Below are 20914 nucleotides of genomic sequence, written 5' to 3' on the forward strand. Positions count from 1 at the left end.
ACACTTTGAAGAGACGAGTCCCCGGCGTCTAAACTGGGACACCTAACTGCAGGGTTTACCCTAGAGTTGGGATGGGTTGCTGGGAACCCAAGTCAGATTAAAAGCAAGACTGACTTTAAGGGTCCTTTCAAGCTGTTGCTTAAGGATACCAACCAGACAGTGGATCTTCACAAGGGAGACCTTCAATGTTCTACAGCCACCATTTCACCTGGAACACCTGTCAGTTCGATGCAGTGAGATTAAGTCTTCGCGGATGGAGCTGCAGGTTCTGAAGCCAAAATCTACTTGAAATCATCGCAAGACGATTCCGGACATTCGACAAATTGTACTCATCCTAATGGAAGTCTCCGTGAATGTTATGTCTTTTAAAGTAATTTTAAGAATGTTCAGCATACGCTGTACAGTTATACTCTACTTGTTGAAAAGACATTGTTCTACTTAGTACAAGTGTTTGCCTTTTTTCCAAGTTGTTAGATGTGTCCTTTTTGTTTTGTTGAAATCTCACTTTCTTAAAGCTTTTCTTGTGAAGCATGCAAAGACTGTTGTTATGATAACTTATAAACTTGTTTGATGAGTCTTTATTCTTATTGCTACAGGGATGCATGAATAGACACCATTTGCTGGAGTTACACCTGTGTGCACTCTGTATTCAGTGCTTCGGTTGACAAGCATCTAGTATTCTACAGGTTTCTCTTTAAAGCAGAAACGATTGCTGCAACTAGTTCTATTTTTTAAAAGTGCGTTTAAATTAGTGCCTGAGTCTTTTATAGTTTTCATGATTTGAGGTAATTGTATGTTCGTTACATAACAATTAAGGGGCTGGAATGTTGAGGCCAGTCTTCTGCGCGCTTCTGGTTTGCGTACTGCGCGCACTTACGCGTTCTTAATCGTTTCAAATGTTACGCGTGGCAACTACTTGTTTTCAGTTCGTTCGCCACGGCCAGCTAGACAACAATTTTCTTTTACCGTTCTCTATTGTTCTCTCTCATTTTCATGGAGTTGTTCATTTTCTAAGTTGAATCTACATGTACATCTGTGATGCCTGTTCTGAGGTATGTAATGACACCTGCAGTATGAACAATAAACCAACTGTTAATCATATAGACAGGTTTCTAGCATCGATAATTCTAGAAACTATAGGTCCGATTGAGATCGCGTTATAGGAAATCAGCGGCCTGTGGCAAAATGTGGGGAAATAGAATTTGAACCCTACAAGGGGTATGTACGAGGGGATCAAGCAAGCCACAGGTCCCTCCATCAAAAAAACGGCGCCTCTGAAATCCAAGTCCGGTGAAGTCATCACCGACAGCAGCAAACAGATGGAAAGGTGGGCTGAGCACTACATGGAGTTATATGCCACAGAAAACACAGTGTCAGAGGAGGCTCTGAATGGCATCGCAAACATGCCTGTGATGGAGGAACTTGACAGGGACCCCACGCAAGAGGAGCTCAGCAAAGCCATTGACAGCCTCGCTTGTGGCAAGGCCCCAGGTGCTGATGGGATAACACCTGACATCGTCCAACTTGGGAAACCAACCCTTTTGCCACATCTTCACGACCTCCTCTGCCTTTACTGGAATGAAGGAGCCGTCCCCCAGGACATGCGTGACGCCAAAATCGTCACCCTGTACAAGAACAAGGGCGACCGCAGCGACTGTAACAACTACCGCGGCATCTCTCTGCTCAGCACTGTGGGGAAGGTCTTTGCACGCGTTGCCCTCATCAGGCTCCAGCTTCTGGCGGAGCGCGTCTACCCTGAGACACAGTGTGGCTTAAGGGCAGCAAGATACACGGTGGACATGATCTTCACCCTTCGACAACTGCAGGAGAAATGCCGTGAACAGAGGAGACCTTTGTATCTCGCTTTCGTCGACCTCACAAAGGCCTTCGACCTTGTTAGCAGAGATGGTCTCTTCAAGCTGCTTGCAAAGATTGGTTGCCCTCCAAAACTTCTCAGCATCGTGACATCATTTCACAACAACATGCAGGGTTCAGTCTGTTGTGATGGAGAAACTTCAGAGGCCTTCCCAATCCGCAGCGGAGTGAAGCAGGGCTGTGTTCTTGCACCGACCCTCTTCGGAATTTTCTTCTCTCTCCTGCTGTCGTTTGCATTTGGCTCATCCCATGAAGGCGTCTACCTACACTCAAGAGCTGATGGCAAACTCTTCAACCTTGCCCGCCTTAAGTCCAAGACGAAAGTGACCAGTGTACTCCTGAGGGAAATGCTATTTGCAGATGATGCAGCTCTAGCATCACACACAGAGACAGGGCTCCAGCAGTTGGTGGACAGGCTCTCTTATGCATGCAAGGAGTTCGCCCTAACCATCAGCATTAAGAAGACCCATGTCATGGGCCAAGAAGTCGAAACCCCACCCTCCATCTCTATTGACAACAAGACCCTAGACTGTGTGGGCACCTTCACTTACCTCGGATCAACAGTCGCCATTAACCTGTCACTTGACGCAGAACTGAGCACCCGTCTTGCCAGGGCCGCCACAGTGATGGCCAGGCTGGCAAAGAGAGTGTGGTCTAACAAGAACCTAACTGTGTGCACAAAACTCCAGGTCTACCAAGCATGCGTCATCAGCACTCTGCTATACAGCAGTGAGGCCTGGACCACCTACACCAGACAAGAAAAACGGCTGAACAGCTTCCACCTGCACTGCCTACGCCGCATCCTTGGCATCAAATGGCAGGACAAAGTCCCCAACACGGAAGTCTTGGAACGTGCCCACTCCACCAGCATGTTCGCCATGTTGAGCCAGCGCCGCCTCAGATGGCTCGGTCACGTCCACAGGATGGACTCCGGTCGTCTTCCAAGGGCCATCCTGTATGGCGAGCTTTCGTCAGGCTCCAGGCCAATTGGTCGTCCGAACCTACGATTCAAGGACGTCTGTAAACGTGACATGAGGCAGAATTTGGTTGAATATGACATGATCTAGGTGGCGAGTGTTTACTGTTATATTATTACAAACAGAATGGCATTCAATAAGTCCATACAGACACTTCACTACATATGTGACGGACTGCTTGGCTCGTCTGTTCTCCAAAGACATCCAGTTCAGGGCTTGAAGTCTGTCCTCGTATGTTACGGTTCCCCTGGCAACCTTCAGACACATCCTGCTGGCCCGCCTCTGGACTCGTTCCAATTTACAGATGTCAGCGGCAGTGTAAGGGGACCAGGCAGGCACTCCGTATTCAAGCACCGGTAGTACGAGGGATTTATAAAGAGATGAAAGGGCCTGTGTTGAAGTTCCTCCTGCTACTTGCCAGATGAACCCTAGTGTCCTATTGGCTTTGGAAACGACTGCATTGATGTGATTAGACCAGGTCCGAGTGTTGTTGAGGGTGAGTCCAAGGTATTTGTAGGTTGAAGTGATGCTTACAGGAGTGTCGTTGAGGATATAAGTGGGGGGATCAATTTGTTTCTTTGCTCGCGACATGTGGAGAACCTTAGTTTTCCTTAGGTTGAGCTGCATGCCGTTCATTTCACTCCATCGGCCAAGTTCAGTGAGGTCTGTTTGAAGGGCATGCTCGTCATCAGGTGATTGGATGGGTTGGTAAATAAGTGTGTCGTCGGCAAACAGCAGGAATTACAGCCATGCACACACAGTGCATGCAGTGGCGTCGCCAGGGGGGGGGGGGGGCAGGGGGGGGGGGGGGCACGTGCCCCCCCCTGGAAAACCTAGTGCCCCCCGAGTGCCCCCCCATCTGAGATTTGGGTTGGTAAAAAAATATATATATATTTTGTTATATTCAACTCCCATCATCTGAGTTGGTTAAATAGCAATTTCTGGATATATCTTCAGATCGAATTTAGCATCAAATGTGGCACCATTTTGCATCTAGCCCATCCTCCGTATGCGAAAATTTTCCAAAGGGGAGGGGGGCACCCCCTCCCCTTAGACCCCTCCCCCAGGACGGCGATCCGTATCCACCTAAGTGCCCCCCATCAAATGCGGGTGCCCCCCCCCTGTGCCCCCCCCCCAGACTGAAAAGTCTGGTGACGCCACTGAGTGCATGCATGAGCTAGTCCGCGTAACCCAACGCCTTGATGGTTTTGAGTTGACCCAGCAAAACCTATTACGGTAATGAGGTACCACCCCCGCGTATACTGAATTCTCATTGGTCAGCCCGCGATAGGCTAACAAACATGTCGCATCCGCGAAGAAACGCTGCAATGGCGGCCCGTTGCTGTGGGTGAAAGTCGTTCAGTCCCAGTCTGTCCGAAGCAGTATTGAAGGCTCCAACGAATTATGCAGGTAATGCTGTCATTAGACGATCGTTGCCCACTCAAATGGATTCATTACACGAGCCGAAAAACTCGAACCAATGTCAAATTGTTGAAAAAGTGACGAACATTTCGCTCTCGCTAACAAGACATGGAAGACGCCATGATGACTAATGCATTATGCATGCAGCGCGACGTCACATGATTCTTGTGAAGCTTACAATTGGTCAGCTTAAAAATGAATTAATCATACTATTGGGAAGGTTGTTTCATGTGATTGGTCCAAGACGAACCTACATAATCATCACGGCATACCCGCATATCCTGAAGCCCGCCCATTTTTTTCCAAAACTGGACGAAAAGGTAAATAAAGACATTAAACCCGGAAGTTGCAGACCCAACAAGGCGGTCGTTCGACAGGCCACGCGGCGCGTATATCCCCCACACGCACGTACGTACACCAACACGCAGAACACAGTAGGCCTACATTTTACTGCCTTATTACACCATGCGTACATGTACAGTCCGTACTCACGTGTGTGTGCTTGCTGGTTGTGTTAGTACCGAACCGTTCGTACGGACAAGGGTCGGTGGTACACGCACGTAGCCGCGTTGATTGTGGGTGCAGGGCCCGATTATCTCCCTTCGACAAAAAGCAAAGAGACCGCATTGAACAAGGCTATGTGAGTGGTGGATAAAATCGGAATCATTAGAACAGATTCGACGGAGTCTGAGGGTCTGACTGTAGGCTATGCTGGTTTTGCAGTGTCGGGGATAGCCTTTCGCCCAGGCCTTCGTGGCTTATTAGAGCGGCGGAGTTGCGAAGACCCGAAGCGACAGGAGCAAAGATTAAGTCAGCACGCACGAGTGGCAAAGCCACGAGGCCTTTTGCAACTTGATTTTGTTGAATTATTCATAGTTTTTATGCAAATAAGAAGCGCGCTGAAGGTTAACCAATCACAACGCGGATTTTGCCTAGTCGCTTCCATTTTTAAAAGAAGGGTGAGTAAGGAAAACGTAAGAGCAAATAACTGTAAGTTCAGATGAAAAATAAGTTCATACCCTCAAATAATTTGTTGAAATATACGAAAGCCCGTTAGTGCCATCGAGTGTATAAATTGCTCTTTTGCAAGTATATGTTTGGTGAATCTTGTTTTTCGGATGTATATGTTTAGCAAATCTTGTTTTTTGGATGTATATGTTTGGCGAATCTTGTTTTTTGCAAGTATATGTTTCCCGAGTCTTGTTTCTTGCAAGTATATGTTTCCCGAGTCTTGTTTTTTGCAAGTATATGTTTCCCAAGTCTTGTTATTTGCAAGTATATATTTCCCGAGTCTTGTTTTTTGCAAGTATATGTTTCCCGAGTCTTGTTTTTTGCAAGTATGTTTCGCGAGTCTTGTTTTTGTGAAGTCTATTTTTAGTAACATTCTTGTTTTTTGCAAGTATATGTTTCCCGAGTCTTGTTTTTTGCAAGTATGTTTCGCAAGTCTTGTTTTTGTGAAGTCTATTTTTAGTAACATTCTTGTTTTTTGCAAGTATATATTTCCCGAGTCTTGTTTTTTGCAAGTATATATTTCCCGAGTCTTGTTTTTTGCAAGTATATGTTTCCCGAGTCTTGTTTTTTGCAAGTATGTTTCGCGAGTCTTGTTTTTGTGAAGTCTATTTTTAGTAACATTCTTGTTTTTTGTAAGTATATGTTTCCCGAGTCTTGTTTTTTGTAAGTATGTTTCGCGAGTCTTGTTTTTGTGAAGTCTATTTTTAGTAACAGTCTTGTTTTTTGGAAGTATATGTTTCCCGAGTCTTGTTTTTTGCAAGTATATGTTTCCCGAGTCTTGTTTTTTGCAAGTATGTTTCGCGAGTCTTGTTTTTGTGAAGTCTATTTTTAGTAACAGTCTTGTTTTTTGGAAGTATATGTTTCCCGAGTCTTGTTTTTTGCAAGTATATGTTTCCCGAGTCTTGTTTTTTGCAAGTATGTTTCGCGAGTCTTGTTTTTGTGAAGTCTATTTTTAGTAACATTCTTGTTTTTTGGAAGTATATGTTTCCCGAGTCTTGTTTTTTGTAAGTATGTTTCGCGAGTCTTGTTTTTGTGAAGTCTATTTTTAGTAACAGTCTTGTTTTTTGGAAGTATATGTTTCCCGAGTCTTGTTTTTTGCAAGTATGTTTCGAGAGTCTTGTTTTTGTGAAGTCTATTTTTAGTAACAGTCTTGTTTTTTGCAAGTATATGTTTGGCGAGTCTTGTTTTTTGGAAGTATATGTTTAGCAAATCTTGTTTTTTGCAAGTATGTTTCGCGAGTCTTGTTTTTGTGAAGTCTATTTTTAGTAACAGTCTTGTTTTTTGCAAGTATATGTTTCCCGAGTCTTGTTTTTTGCAAGTATATGTTTGGCAAATCTTGTTTTTTGCAAGTATAAATTGAGCAAGTCTTGTTTTTTGGAAGTATATGTTACCCGAGTCTTGTTTTTTGCAAGTGTATATTTGGCGAATCTTGTATGTTTCCTGGGTTTTGCACCGTGAGACTTGATCGTATCGTCACCACGCTGGCGTCGGGCGATCAACGCATGAGGGCGCCTCGGACATGATGGACTCTTCCGGCAGAACTGCAGGTAAAGATTTTCAAATTGGAGAGTCTTTTTCTGTTCCTCTTTTTTATGAGATTAGTTTTAAGCCGAGAGAAGAGTCACGTACGCCATTCTTTGTAGCTTTGATGCTTTACTCTTTCACTTTAGAGAGGATAACAATGTCAAACAGGATTGCACGATCCTAGTCCTAGGCCAGTTACTTTTCTTCTCCATGTATGATGTACGTCAGCGTGGTTAAGTCTAATGCATAAATGCTAGGCCTACATGTACATTGTGTAACGTATAGCACGTCCTTTCAACAGTGGTTAGGCATGGGAGAGCACCCGCCTATAACATTGGTCTGACCTTGATCTACGTGTAGGTGACCCAAACCGGGCACCCCCTCTCTATTAAATATGGAATTGTTCTTGGGGACATATAAAAAGTAAGTGTATAGGCCCACCAAAATTGGGGCTCTTATCCTATCCGGTGCCGTGTCATGATTTTGCCCAAAATTGGCTCTAACGTTAACTGTAAGCCAGCCAACAGACTAGTAGTACACTTATCATAATCTTAGATACTGTCGTGACTGTAAAATTATTGAAACAACACCAGATATATATTTGATTGGCCTTTTAGCAATTTAGGCTTCTTACTGTTGTAGAAATAATTGTTTATTGACATTGTATATAGGTGCAAGCTACTTTTTCAACTCATTTTCAGTGTTCCTGTTTTTTTCTTGATAGGCAATTCATCAGGTATGGATCTTTACCAATTTATGAGGGACAGAGCAATCCCAGAAGCCACTATAGAGAGGATGAGGAAAGAGAAGGTACACAGCACATTCATGACACTAATGAGTGTTTTTTGCATATGTTTTACATCAAATAATACTGCAAACCTAAGTAATACATTAAAAGACTTTGTCTGTTTGATATTATGAACCATTGTAAACTAATTGTGTTACTCTTTAAGGGTAGGGTGGGCCTCCAAGTTTTTGACATTATAGTTTGGGTGAAAAGATAGTGTTAACTTAAAACAATACTGAGGTTTACATTTTGTATTTGTTTGCGAGGGGAAAATTTGCACACTTTTCTCGAGTCCTAATTCAGAGACCAACATTTCCCGCAGTGATTCTAGTGCATGCATGCATTTGCTGGTTTGCTGGTGGAACATGGAGTGCACCCACAAATGTATGCTCAATCATGAATATACAAAAACAAGACCCTTTCGCAGCAACATGACTTCACTCAATAGTCATTTGATTGTGCATAAGACTCTTCAAATAAATTTAAACAAATCTGTGTTGTCTTTAAATCTGAAGAAGTATTGGTTGGTGTGAACAAAGTCACTTTCGTGTAATAATGCCACTATAAAATGCACGTGTTTTTTTCTGTTAAAAGAAATTTGCAAACATTTAAAAACACCAAGGGCCATACAAATTACTATCAAATTAACTAGTCCTGCACATTATTGGTTATGAATCTGAAACAATCCAAGACTTAAAAATGACATTTTATAAGGCTGCCATATGAAATTTTGTGAGCATTATTTCTTAAATTGTCAAGTTTATCTTGATGCAGATTGATGCGAAAACAGTGCTTCTCATTGATGACAAACAACTTCAGGCATTCCTCCCACACCTGGGCGACCGTGTGGCAGTTCAACATTTCTGCAAGAAAACCATGAAGCAATCATCTTCCAGTGATAGTGAAGATACTGAGAAGGGGAAACTCCTGCAGAAACTTCGAATGAAACTTCATAACAAAAGAGGCGGTGGTACATCAGAAGCTCCAAAAGTGCACCTTGTTGGGAACAAACATGCAAAACGCACTACACGAAAAATAGACATTGGGTGGATGCATTATGATGAAGTCCAAAAACAATACAAGCAAGTCCGGAAACAACATGGGGGAGGGACAAGAAAACTGGCAGTAAGTAAGTCGTCAACAGCAGATACCCTAAAAAAGATAGCAGAGGGCCTCTTTTTTAAAGACGGCCAATCCTCAAAAGGATCGTTGGAATCGCATGAAACCCAACTTACTGATGTTCGGCACCAAGTTGTACCGAGCAGTGCCACATTGGAGGAACTGTTTGAGGAAGCAAAGATGGCAGTCGTACGATTCTACCTAAAAACGAAACAATATGGCGTGGAGAGTGAGGACGAAGAATCTTTTGACTTGTGGGATCCCCCAGAAGTAGAAGTGGAGACCTCAAAAATTCCTGTGGATCAGGTATTTTGGACTTTGTGGATGTGCATGTTTTCATCATTTTAAAAAAAAAGTGTTTTCCTTGTAGAAAGGACTAATAGAAACAATGAGCAGACCACAGGTAAAGGTTACAAATTATTGATCAATTTACCTAGCAAGCAAGAGAGTATAGGATACATTTACATCACTTTATGGAAATAGAAACATCCATGTAAAGCAGTACATGCTCTTAGATGCCTCAAACAATTATATAAAGTACACAGGCCAACAGGAACTGACTGATCAACCTCAATTTAAGCATGTGCAGGAACTTATTCTAAACCCTGTTTTTATAGTCTTCAGCGAAAATAGCTTCTTCAAAATACAATGTGTTTCTGTAACTACAGACTGGGGTGTCACTTCTGTGATCAATTGTGAATAATGTCATTAACTGGTACAGATGAACATCATGTCTACGAGATCAATGCATATCAGTTTTCTTTTCCTTTGTGAAGTTTTGTTACTCTTATTGTTATTGTTAGGGGTACTATAACTGTTACTTTTATTGTTCTTGTCACATAGCATTCAGACATGGAAGCCAGTACAAGCTTTGAACAAACAGATACACCAACCATTCTATTTCGTCACCGACATCAGGTAAGATTCGTATGGTTTAGCAGCATGTGTGCATGACATAGCTTTGTCTGCATCTCAACTCTCTCAGTCTCGGCAATATGTAAAAATGAAGAGTTGTACTTTTCTCCTTCTCCCCTTCATGTTAACAGCCTTTTTTAAACAGTTAATTGACATTTGATTTTTTTGATATAATTGTGGTCTGTCACGGCACCTTCAATTGACTATGAAAAAAATGAAAGAGCTTAAAATTAAATGGCTCATCTTCTTTGTTATTTTTTTATAAATAGGAGTGTAATGAACATGTACCAAGTACTGACAGTGCGGGAAGTTACCAGTCCTACATAGAAATACTTGACAGCGACATTGATGAAGAAGACCAATCACTAGCTGCTGCGATCGAAGCCAGTTTAAATGACATCCAGCCACTACCAGAACCAAGGTAATATTGATAATGCATGTACTTACTGATGAATTTTGTTCAGGGGATATATAGAACTGTTTTCAAAATTTCACATTTTGAATAGACATTTATTTTATACACTCCTTGATTATGTAGCAATATGTTCACTGCAAAACAACAAAGTTTTGAAAATGGAATCTATTACAGTAAAGAGAATGTAGTATGGTAAGTGCAAACTAACCAAAGGGTGAAGTATGAGGCTGATCAAATAAGTCCAACTTTGTAAGGTAGGCTCACAAAGGACAAACAAGGTGGACGTGCACAATCGTAACTGAGAAAAGAAAAAAAATGCATGCCAGGACAAAGAAAGAAGAAAACTTAACCTACAAACAAATAAATTACAACCAAACGAATAAACAAAAAAACATACAGACAGCCAGACAGACTGGAAAGACCACAAGAATTGTAATGGTATAGGTGGTTGGTCTATAACCAGACCTAGAAGCTTTAGCTATATAGCCCATAATGGCATAGGAGAAATCTTAAATGAAGATTTCCATCATGTATCTGTGGCATTTGCAACATTTCCCAATTATTGTAGTATGATAAAAAACCTTGTGTTGGAAACTCAATTATTGTCAACATCAGCGATAGATTCACTTATTGAAATGGACTAGTATAACACAATAGTGACGACATTATGACTTTTTTGTCTTTATCCAAACTATATGCTATTAGATGTGGCCTCTTCCACATGTTGGACAAACTAATTTTTTTTTTTGGGGGGGGGGGGTTTGTGGTGGTCAACAATTAGCAAGGAGGCATTAATTTTCACCTTGAAGGAAATTTACAATGCAACAACCACATTTCTGACATTCACAGTTGATTCTTTCTTGACAGTCAGTGTGACTGTATAAATAAGTTCTAAACTTTATACTGGATTATTTATTACTGGATAAACTTTATACTGGATGGATTATTTCAGTTTGTTGGTTTACCCTCCATTATTTCTGACAGAACAGAGAAAACGCTGCATCAGATAATTTCACAGCTCGAGCAATCAATCACAGGAGATCCCATAATGGTCATTGCTTCTAGAAAAAGGTTGCTGAAGTCAGCTATACATGCTACTCAAGCCCAGGGCTTCAGTTTTGATCGACCACCTTGTGTGACGTTTGCCGGTGAGGAGGCCGAAGACGAGGGTGGGCCAAGTAGGGAGTTTTTTAAGTAAGTACACATGCATGTATTTAAACCAGAATAACTGAGACAGTGTTTGTTATATTCAATTATTTAAGCATAGGTTGATGTTTTTGTCTCTCAGTTGCCGTGTTTGTGTTGTCCCTTGATCACCTCCCCCCCCCCCCAAAGGAAATTCATTATCACCAAAATTTAACTATTTTTTGCCCAAATAAGGAAAACATTCTAGGTGCCAAGCAAAGTCTCAGGCACAAGTAGGGAAAAAGTGAGCATCTTTTTGCTGATTTTAGAATTAAGGGGTTTTGTAATGTCTAAAAACAGAACAAGGGATTTTAGACTTCAGATATCTGTTCACAGTCAAAAAAATATTGTTTGTACATTGTGGGATGAAGTAGTACAAGGAGCAAGGAAATAATAGTCCTTTAAAATCCAAATCTCGTCCGTTTGTTGCCATTATTACAATTCCTCTGAAAATGCACTTTTGGGGCAAAATTGCCATATTTGAGACAGTATAGTAACACAATGACAGCATTTTCAAAATCTTGCAAAGCAAGTACGAGAAAGTTGTTTCTATTGTAGGTACCTCTAGGTGGGTACTTCACATGGATGCTTTAGTTTTAGTGACATGATGTCTATTTTCAGTGCTACTTTAAAACTGTGTCGATATGGAGACTGAGATGGCCAAAGGTTTGAAAACATGACTATAAATCACTCAGGCATGCAACTGGCAAGTCACAAAAAAAAAGAGAAAATTCAAATCTTTCCAAGACTTTGTACAGTGTTTTTCTGTTTTCAATGGCACACATGGGAAGTAAAAAAAGAGGAAATCAACTGATCCGAGGAAAACTTGCATGCCTGATCACTGAAACAAAACTTTAAATCAACAAGAAAGGATCAAGAGACATCAACACATTAAAAAAAAAATTTGTCTTCTGAAGTCAAAAGAAAATTACAGCGCAAGGTAGAAAAGAGCATTTATTGGTCTTTGAGTGGTCTGAATTTATTTGCACCCACTGTCTGGTATTATGAACTGACTATATTATCATTATGATATTTTTCTTTTAACATAATTATGCAGGTTGCTAATGAAAGGCGTTGCATGCATGGGCATCTTTGACAGTTCTAAAGGTGGTCTTCAATTCAGGTACGACGTGGAACACATGAGGAAAGGCACATACAAGACAGCTGGTCAACTAATACGTTGGAGCTTGAGCAATGGTGGCCCTGGCCTGAATGGCCTTAACCCATGTGTGTTTGAGGCTATGGTTGGGAAAGCAGATGTTAGTTTGAGTGAGGTGGACAACATCTGTGATACAGCATATCGTGCGAATGTGAAAAAGGTACTCTTAATTAAAAGGACATTGCATGCATAATCCGTTAGCAGTCCATAGAAAACTTTCTCCGTTAAAAAAAATCCACCCACATCTTTTCCACAATGATATGCCATTTCTGGGTGAAAAAAAAATCTACATGTTATCCAGGGATAGTTGTGACAAGTGCCCCTGCTGTTAAGATTAAAACACACCTTAAGATCAATTTTAGCTTGGTGATAAATTGAGCTGTGTCCCATTTTACATCATAACGTGCACACAGATGGCTAGTCTTAGAAATCTCAGCAATGTGAGTGCATGGAGAAAGATTGTAATGATTGGATGAATCGGATTGAATAAAATGCACACTCGAGATGTTTCAGCTAGTAATAATAGTGTACGGTATTGTGTCTAGACAAGATGGCTGCCTACATAGAGAACAAACTCACATGGTTATGGGCGCTATGCACAATTATAAGTGGCACAGTTAAATAATGAATGCGCACATTCATTACAAAGATCAAAAGTTCATCCATAACTGTATCATATGTAACTTGCTTCAACTGGGGAACATGCAGGAACAACCACCAGAGGGTCCTGCCAAATTCTTGTTTGTAAAAAGAAGAAGGAATCATACATGTAGCCTTCAGAGATATTGTAGAGAAGCATTGTGTCCACGAGAGCAGTTTGAAATAAGTTTGTAGATATGGTTAAGCATCAGTATAAATGTGGCCTTAAAACAGACAGCAACAAATTAACCGGTACACACTCACAATGTTGCGAAACTTGAACTTTCCTTTTTTTTCCTTCTTTTGGGAATGCTGTCACTGGCAAAGACTGAGAGACACTCTCCCTAACCCCACCCCGGCACTGTAGTCCATTTTAAAGAATGTTATAACACCTTCAAAGTCTGTTGAAGCTTTTGGCACAAGTGCCTCTCTCTTTCGCAGTGACAGCATTAAAAAAAGAAAAAAAAACAATCCAATGAAGCTATCCGACAGAGGCAAAGTGTTTAAACTGAAGAAACTTAGAGGGTTAATTTTTACAAATTTCCTCTGTCGGGGTCCAGTGGCCAAGTGCTCAAACACTTCTTGGGTATGGTCACTGACCCCTGGACAACCTCCCTCCATGCACCATGTTTGGTCGTATATAGGCTACTACCAATCACCCACCTACCACTCACCAATCAAACACCAACTCCTAGACTTGTCCTAGTCCTAGTGAAACATTGGTACTAGGAGTAAAACAAAATTGGGGGCCTGCAATTTCATCCCCATTACATACTGATTATATGAGGATCTATCAACAATCTAAAATGGGACTTAATGATATTAATATTACACTTAGATGGAAGGATATTTGCAAAAGCAATATTATTCTTAGGAAACTCATTTATTGAGTCTTTATATGTTTGTGTTTGTTCACTTCTCAATGCAGCTTCAGGATTGCTCTGCTTCACAGATGACAGCAACCATAGAAGAGCTTACTGACTGGTTGATAGATCAAGGTGTGACAAAATTCATTGGGGTTGAGAAAGAAGACATTGTTCAAAGCCTGTTAAATCACTACATGGTTTACAGGTGAGTTACTCTAAAAGTGCATGTAACCCGGAAAAAGGGTACAGAATCCATTACTCGTTAACTGCTTATAGCCTGGCACCCCAACCCGAGCAAAAATAGTTGACTATTTGGGAGGACGCCATCATGGCGCTGGATAGCTCAGGTGGTACGGTAATCCAGAGGTCTCGGGTTCAACTCCCATGCAGTACAGTCAAATTGTTTTTGGCTCAAATTAAAAGTCAATTGATAACATTGTAACTTTTATTGTACCCTATCATGCTTCATCAGATAGCAATTCTGTAACTAAAACACGGCGAGTCAAAAAGAAGGTAACTGAGATTAATAATTGTTCCCTTAAAACATGATTACTTTTGGTTCAACATTGCATGGTGTACTACAATGAGCATATTCTCTCACACATCAGAAAGAAATAATCACTGAAATTGATCCTTGCTGTCAGGAGTAAAGGCACCTATTATTACAGCTGTCCATGGAAAGCTGAAATGTTTGGAAGCTATTTAATGAGCACTAGATATTATACACAGGCTTTGAAATTCCAGTGAGATTTAAATCTGTGAGTTTGCATCACACCCTTAATCAGTGTCAATTATAACAGAATGATCTTCGACCCATGTAAAACCTTTTTTTTTCAGGCATTGCCAATATGGCACCTCACTGCAAGTTTGAAGAATAAACAAAATTCAACCGATTAATTTTTTTAAATGAGAATTTTGAGTTTTGTAGGTTTTCCTTACTTTCGTTCAACATTCCATGGACAGATGTAAAAAAAAATTTTTTTTTATTAAAACAGGTATAACTCCTGATAGCAAAGATCAGTTTCAGTGATTTTTTCTTTCCGATGTGTGCATGGGAGAATATGCTCGTTTTAATACACCATGCAATGTTGAATCAATGTAATCATGTTTTAGTGAAACAATGATTAATCTCGGTAACCTTCTTTTTGACTCACCCTATAGCACATCTGGCAGCAAAGCAAGGATTACATAAATTACTCTTTCTTTTGGGAGTAATGTATGCCGATGGACAGTGTGCTCTTCTTTTCAAATGCTTTAAGTCTCAATTTTACAAACGATTGAAAATTTCAATTGTATTTCATCAAGGGTTCAGCCAGCCACGAGTCAATTCATTAGTGGATTAGGAGAAGATTTGTTCCATGACATTGAACAAAATCAGCACACAACTAGATGCCTTCTCGTCCAACATGACATATCTTTGACACCCAAGAGCTTGAAGGAGTTGTATCAGGTGGAGTACTCTCCTGAGGGCTCAAACAACAAGTCTGCTGAGGATGACACCATCTACTCCTTTGAGGTTTTCATAGAAAATTGCTCAAGTAAGTACAGATTAAAGATAATGACATTGAGCTGTATTTAATGAGCAGATTTATTATAATGTCAACATTTACAATAATTTCAATGATCAGTTATCACTCTTACCCTGGGGTCACTAAATGAAAAAAAAAACATGTGTGAAATTTAAAACAACTGAAAACCCAATCTTGTGTATAATTAGGATGAAGTGAAAACTAATCAGTCTGTAAATGTGACACCCTACTACTTTCCATTGCATATTTACAATTATATATTATTTGGCTTACTGGGCCTATTTACAAGCCAAACCAAGCCAAGCAAAGAATTCGATAAAAATCATTATAGATTTTAAAATCAACAACAAAAATTATTCGTATAAAATAAAATTATAACAAATTTGTCAGTTTTTGGGTTAAATAAGGCATGTTGTTATTATGTTTCAGGGCAACCTGGTACAGGGCAAGTTAAATTGACTCAGCTGCTTGACTTCTGGACAGGAGCAGACTGCATTCCTCCATGTGGGTTCAAGAAACGCCTTATGGTTGGATTTTACACTGCTGTAACAGGTGTAAGGCGATTGCCATCTGCATACACATGCGGCCCCACATTGTCACTTCCAAGAGGAGTAGATGATCCTGACGCGTTCCACCGCATGATGGAAGATGCCATCCTCAACTGTCAGGGTTTTGGGAGAGTTTAGCCATCTGCCCTCCATAGAAGCTAGTTGTTTCTTTTTCACAGTCTCACATCCTATTTCATTTCAATTACAACTTACTCACTTGACTTAATCATTGATGGCCTCAACTATGGTGATTGGTAAAATGTTTGTTTGGCTCGTTTTTGCCAAGTTACTTTTTTTTTACTTGTAGTTTTGAAGATAAAAGTCAGCTGTGTATTAGCTTCATGAAAGGTCAGACTCTGTAAAAATAAAAGCCTTTCGTAAAAACAGTTAAATCTTTGGTTTATTCACAGATCCACCCACGCAACAACATTGGTGATGTTAAGGTTAATGGTTTGAATTTTAAAAAAAATGGATATGATGGTCTCTGCGTCGATGATTGGTAAAAAGAAGACTTGCTTGTTTGGCTCATTCTTGCCATATGCTTAATTGAGTATTTTATAAAGTTGTTACTAGTTTTGAAGATAAAAGTCAGGTGTGCATTCTCTCTTTATGAATAGTAACAGTATAGTTTAGCTTATTGGAAGACATATTTCTGAAGGGATAAAGTTGTGGAGACTACTTGCAACTCTCTCCACTGGGAAAAGTGATTGGGTATGTCTAAGAAATAGAACAATGCCACCAGTGAGCACACTGCATTCCTCCATATGGGTTCAAGAAACGACATATGGTTGGATTTTACACTGCTGTAACAGGTTTAAGGCGATAGCCATCTGCACATGCGGCCCCACATTGTCACTTCCAAGAGGAGTAGATGATCCTGACGCGTTCCACCGCATGATGGTAGATCCCATCCTGTCAGGGTTTTGGGAGAGTATTATCATCTGGCCTCAATAGAAATCAGTTATTCTTTTTCACAGTCTTACATCCTAGTTCGTTACAATTACAACTTGCTCACTACTTAATCATTCAATATTACCAAATATCCGGTCCGAAGAATTAATGATCTAAAGGTTTCAAATAAAGTGATTTTCAATTGTTAGAGATGATAGAATTGCACTGATTTTGAATTGTGTTTAAGTCCGAGTACAAAATATTGCGAAGAGAAATATCTTGCATGAACTGATGTAATAGATGTTGCTACACCCGTGAGTTTTTATGACCCATACAAGTTCATCATATGTCCAACACCACCCCTACATGATGATTGGTAAAAGTAGACTTGTTTGTTGGGCTCGTTCTTGCCTTGTGTTTAACTCAAGTATTGTATTAAACTTGTTACTAATTTTGAAGATAAAATTCAGCTGTGCATTGTCTCTTTATTAATAAATAGTAACAGTATACTTAGCATATTGGAAGTCATGTTTTTCTGAAGGGATAAACTTGTGGAGACTACTTGTAACTCTCAAAAAAAAAATGATGATGGGAGTATGTTGAAGAAATATAACAATGACACCAGTGATAAGACAAATTTAAATGACAAAAGTTTTTTTTCTGTCTCTCTCTCTCCCCTCTTTTATTACCGTCAATTTAGGCAATACATTACTTTGAAAAACACATCCACAAGAAAAACTGCACGCCACAAAATAGAAATTGCCATATAACATTAGACAAAATAATAATGCTTAAAGGGTGTCTAACCTAGGACTGTTTCATTTCCATTATCACAATCCATTCACCCTGTGTTGTTTTAGGTCCGAGCAAACAGCAAAACCCTGGATGAGTACCTGTCCATACTAGTTGATTTACCTTTGTGAGCTAAAACTCGGCGGCCATCTTTAATTTGAAGGTCAACAAAAGGTCAAATCATCAAATCGACATCAAATATGAATTCCTGTACCCCTAAACCCCAGAAACAATTATATTGTAGCACTGTGGGCCAAACCATTGAAAAAGAAACAATTTTCAAAATGGCCGACGTTGGGAATTTGGGATTTTGACCCCCCACGGATTCCAAACACACTTTTGCGAGCGATACCCCGCTATAATTTCTATTTCACTTTCATAGAAGACAAATCCACTGATAAACGAACCTTCGCTCTCCACGGTCTTGGAATTGGTCCAGATGACCCAGCTGAACAAAAAAATGGAGTCATTGTTTGTGTTTGTTTTTTTTGGGGGGCAGGGGGCTGTCTGTTGGGTTTAACATAATGAATTTTTAAAAAAAATAACAGAGTAAACCATGCCGTGCTATACTTTTTTTTAATATTAATTTTTCAATCTTGATATTTCTGTCCCTTGTCATCAAAACAGTACAGATTACGGCCTATTTTAACAAACCGAAGTCTTACAATACCTTGTGCCTGCATGATTAATGTTATATTTGTCGCAGTATTGTTGTTCTAAGGAAATGATATAGATGGAGTCCTTGGTCGGCATTACTTGGCTTATCAATACCTGCTTCATTCATCAGAAGAGTGCACAGATTAAACACATCCTTGTCACATGGAAATCGGCTTTTAAATTGACACTCGGTTTCACATACTTCTACTTCATCATGTTGCACAGGAACAAGATAATCTTGCGTTCCATACAGTTGGGGCACCGTGTACATCACCATAGGTCGACCGAATGGGCCATGTCGATTTCTTGATGAAGCTATTCTGTGACAGTTCCACTCCTTCACGGTAGTGTCAATATCATCCTGTATGAGCAAATAAGATTAATTGTTCAGGTATTTTAATTGTTGTTCACAAAGGCTGAAAGTTAAACGGCTTTCACAGATAAAGGATTTTACATTGGGACTTGTGCAACGACAAACTATTTCATAACGCCTACATATGTAATCATTTACCTGGATTAGATTCATGAAGCACAACTGTATTAAAGATGTATCCAGAAAATCACCACTGAAATGACCATCATCTTTCAGTTCTTCAAATAAGTTCATCCAGTACTGTGTGCAGTGTTTCCGAAACACACTCCACCAACATTCGATGCGCTGATTGTGCTGACTGGTACCTTGAAGAAAACTCCTGTCTCCTGCAAACGCATCTTGGAAATTGGTTCTCATGAAGTGTTGCATTTGTCGAACTGTACCATTTTCAGTTCCTAAGTCGGCCCGAATTACTCTTGGACATCCCATTTTGGCCCGTACTGTTCTCACATAATAACCAGCAATGACACTAGGATCGCTATTTGTTACGTAAGCTTCTACCCAAAGCACATTCCTGGAAAACCCGTCAATGCAGCCATTTATACAAATGCCATAGGGTTTTAGTTTATCATAAGAGTCCAAGTGCCACAGGAAATTGGGACCGCTTACGTGATATCTGCGTCTCTGAAGCCGTCTCCTTGCCCTTTGTTGAACGCCTTCCGGGTCAAGTATTCCTAACAGATGGCGCACTGTTTCTCTATCAATATTGATACCACTCTGAACGCATCGCAAGTGCATCCATCTATAGCCATGCAGTTGCCCGGATGTTTGCAACTCTCCTTCAATAAAGGTGGCGACGTCTACAATATCGGTGTGATTTTTTCGCCGGAAAAGACCTAGAGCTCGCAGTTTCCGGTTGAGATGCCGTTTACTGATAATAATATTGTTGTTTGCGAGAAGTGATGCAATTATTTCGTCGTAATTAAGGCCTAAATTGAAGTAATAACGAATTAATTGGTTGCTCTCTGCTACCGGCATGGCTATACTTTCATCACAAACAACAGCGCCCGCATGATGCACACCGCAGCTATAATTATAACAGACTTCAAAAAAAAAAAAAAGCCAAACATATACTTCAAAAAAACAAGACTCAGGAAACATATACTTGCAAAAAACAAGACTGTTACTAAAAATAGACTTCACAAAAACAAGACTCGCGAAACATACTTGCAAAAAAACAAGACTCGGGAAACATATACTTGCAAAAAACAAGACTCGGGAAATATATACTTGCAAATAACAAGACTCGGGAAACATATACTTGCAAAAAACAAGACTGTTACTAAAAATAGACTTCACAAAAACAAGACTCGCGAAACATATACTTGCAAAAAACAAGACTCGCGAAACATATACTTGCAAAAAACAAGACTCGCGAAACATATACTTGCAAAAAACAAGACTCGCGAAACATATACTTGCAAAAAACAAGACTGTTACTAAAAATAGACTTCACAAAAACAAGACTCGCGAAACATATACTTGCAAAAAACAAGACTCGCGAAACATATACTTGCAAAAAACAAGACTCGGGAAACATATACTTGCAAAAAACAAGACTCGGGAAATATATACTTGCAAAAAACAAGACTCGGGAAACATATACTTGCAAAAAACAAGACTGTTACTAAAAATAGACTTCACAAAAACAAGACTCGCGAAACATACTTGCAAAAAACAAGACTCAGGAAACATATACTTGCAAAAAACAAGACTCGGGAAACATATACTTGCAAAAAACAAGACTCGGGAAACATATACTTGCAAAAAACAAGACTCGCGAAACATATACTTGCAAAAAACAAGACTCGCGAAACATATACTTGCAAAAAACAAGACTCGGGAAACATATACTTGCAAAAAACAAGACTCGGGAAACATATACTTGCAAAAAACAAGACTGTTACTAAAAATAGACTTCACAAAAACAAGACTCGCGAAACATATACTTGCAAAAAACAAGACTCGCGAAACATATACTTGCAAAAAACAAGACTCGGGAAACATATACTTGCAAAAAACAAGACTCGGGAAATATATACTTGCAAAAAACAAGACTCGGGAAACATATACTTGCAAAAAACAAGACTGTTACTAAAAATAGACTTCACAAAAACAAGACTCGCGAAACATACTTGCAAAAAACAAGACTCGGGAAACATATACTTGCAAAAAACAAGACTCGGGAAACATATACTTGCAAAAAACAAGACTCGGGAAACATATACTT

The 20914-nt window shown here is 40.0% G+C and overlaps 2 protein-coding genes across 2 annotated transcripts; one reads left to right on the forward strand and one right to left on the reverse strand.

The window, feature by feature from the left end:
• Window positions 1-6633: 6633 nt before the first annotated feature.
• On the forward strand, window positions 6634-17327 carry LOC119729371. The gene is made up of 10 exons (XM_038201993.1): window positions 6634-6832; window positions 7534-7619; window positions 8371-9021; window positions 9559-9633; window positions 9900-10051; window positions 11030-11239; window positions 12288-12549; window positions 13957-14099; window positions 15200-15432; window positions 15853-17327. The coding sequence occupies exons 1-10, from the start codon at window positions 6805-6807 to the stop codon at window positions 16107-16109; spliced, it is 2097 nt and encodes a 698-aa protein (XP_038057921.1). The 5' UTR covers window positions 6634-6804; the 3' UTR covers window positions 16110-17327.
• Window positions 17328-17403: 76 nt separating this feature from the next.
• LOC119729372 lies at window positions 17404-19422 on the reverse strand. Its single transcript, XM_038201994.1, has 2 exons — window positions 18823-19422; window positions 17404-18672 (listed from the first exon to the last, which is right to left on the reverse strand). The coding sequence occupies exons 1-2, from the start codon at window positions 19420-19422 to the stop codon at window positions 18346-18348; spliced, it is 927 nt and encodes a 308-aa protein (XP_038057922.1). The 3' UTR covers window positions 17404-18345.
• Between the last annotated feature and the right edge of the window lie 1492 nt (window positions 19423-20914).

Source organism: Patiria miniata, unplaced genomic scaffold (assembly GCF_015706575.1).
Source record: "Patiria miniata isolate m_02_andy unplaced genomic scaffold, ASM1570657v1 HiC_scaffold_20, whole genome shotgun sequence".
Classification (NCBI taxonomy): domain Eukaryota; kingdom Metazoa; phylum Echinodermata; class Asteroidea; order Valvatida; family Asterinidae; genus Patiria; species Patiria miniata.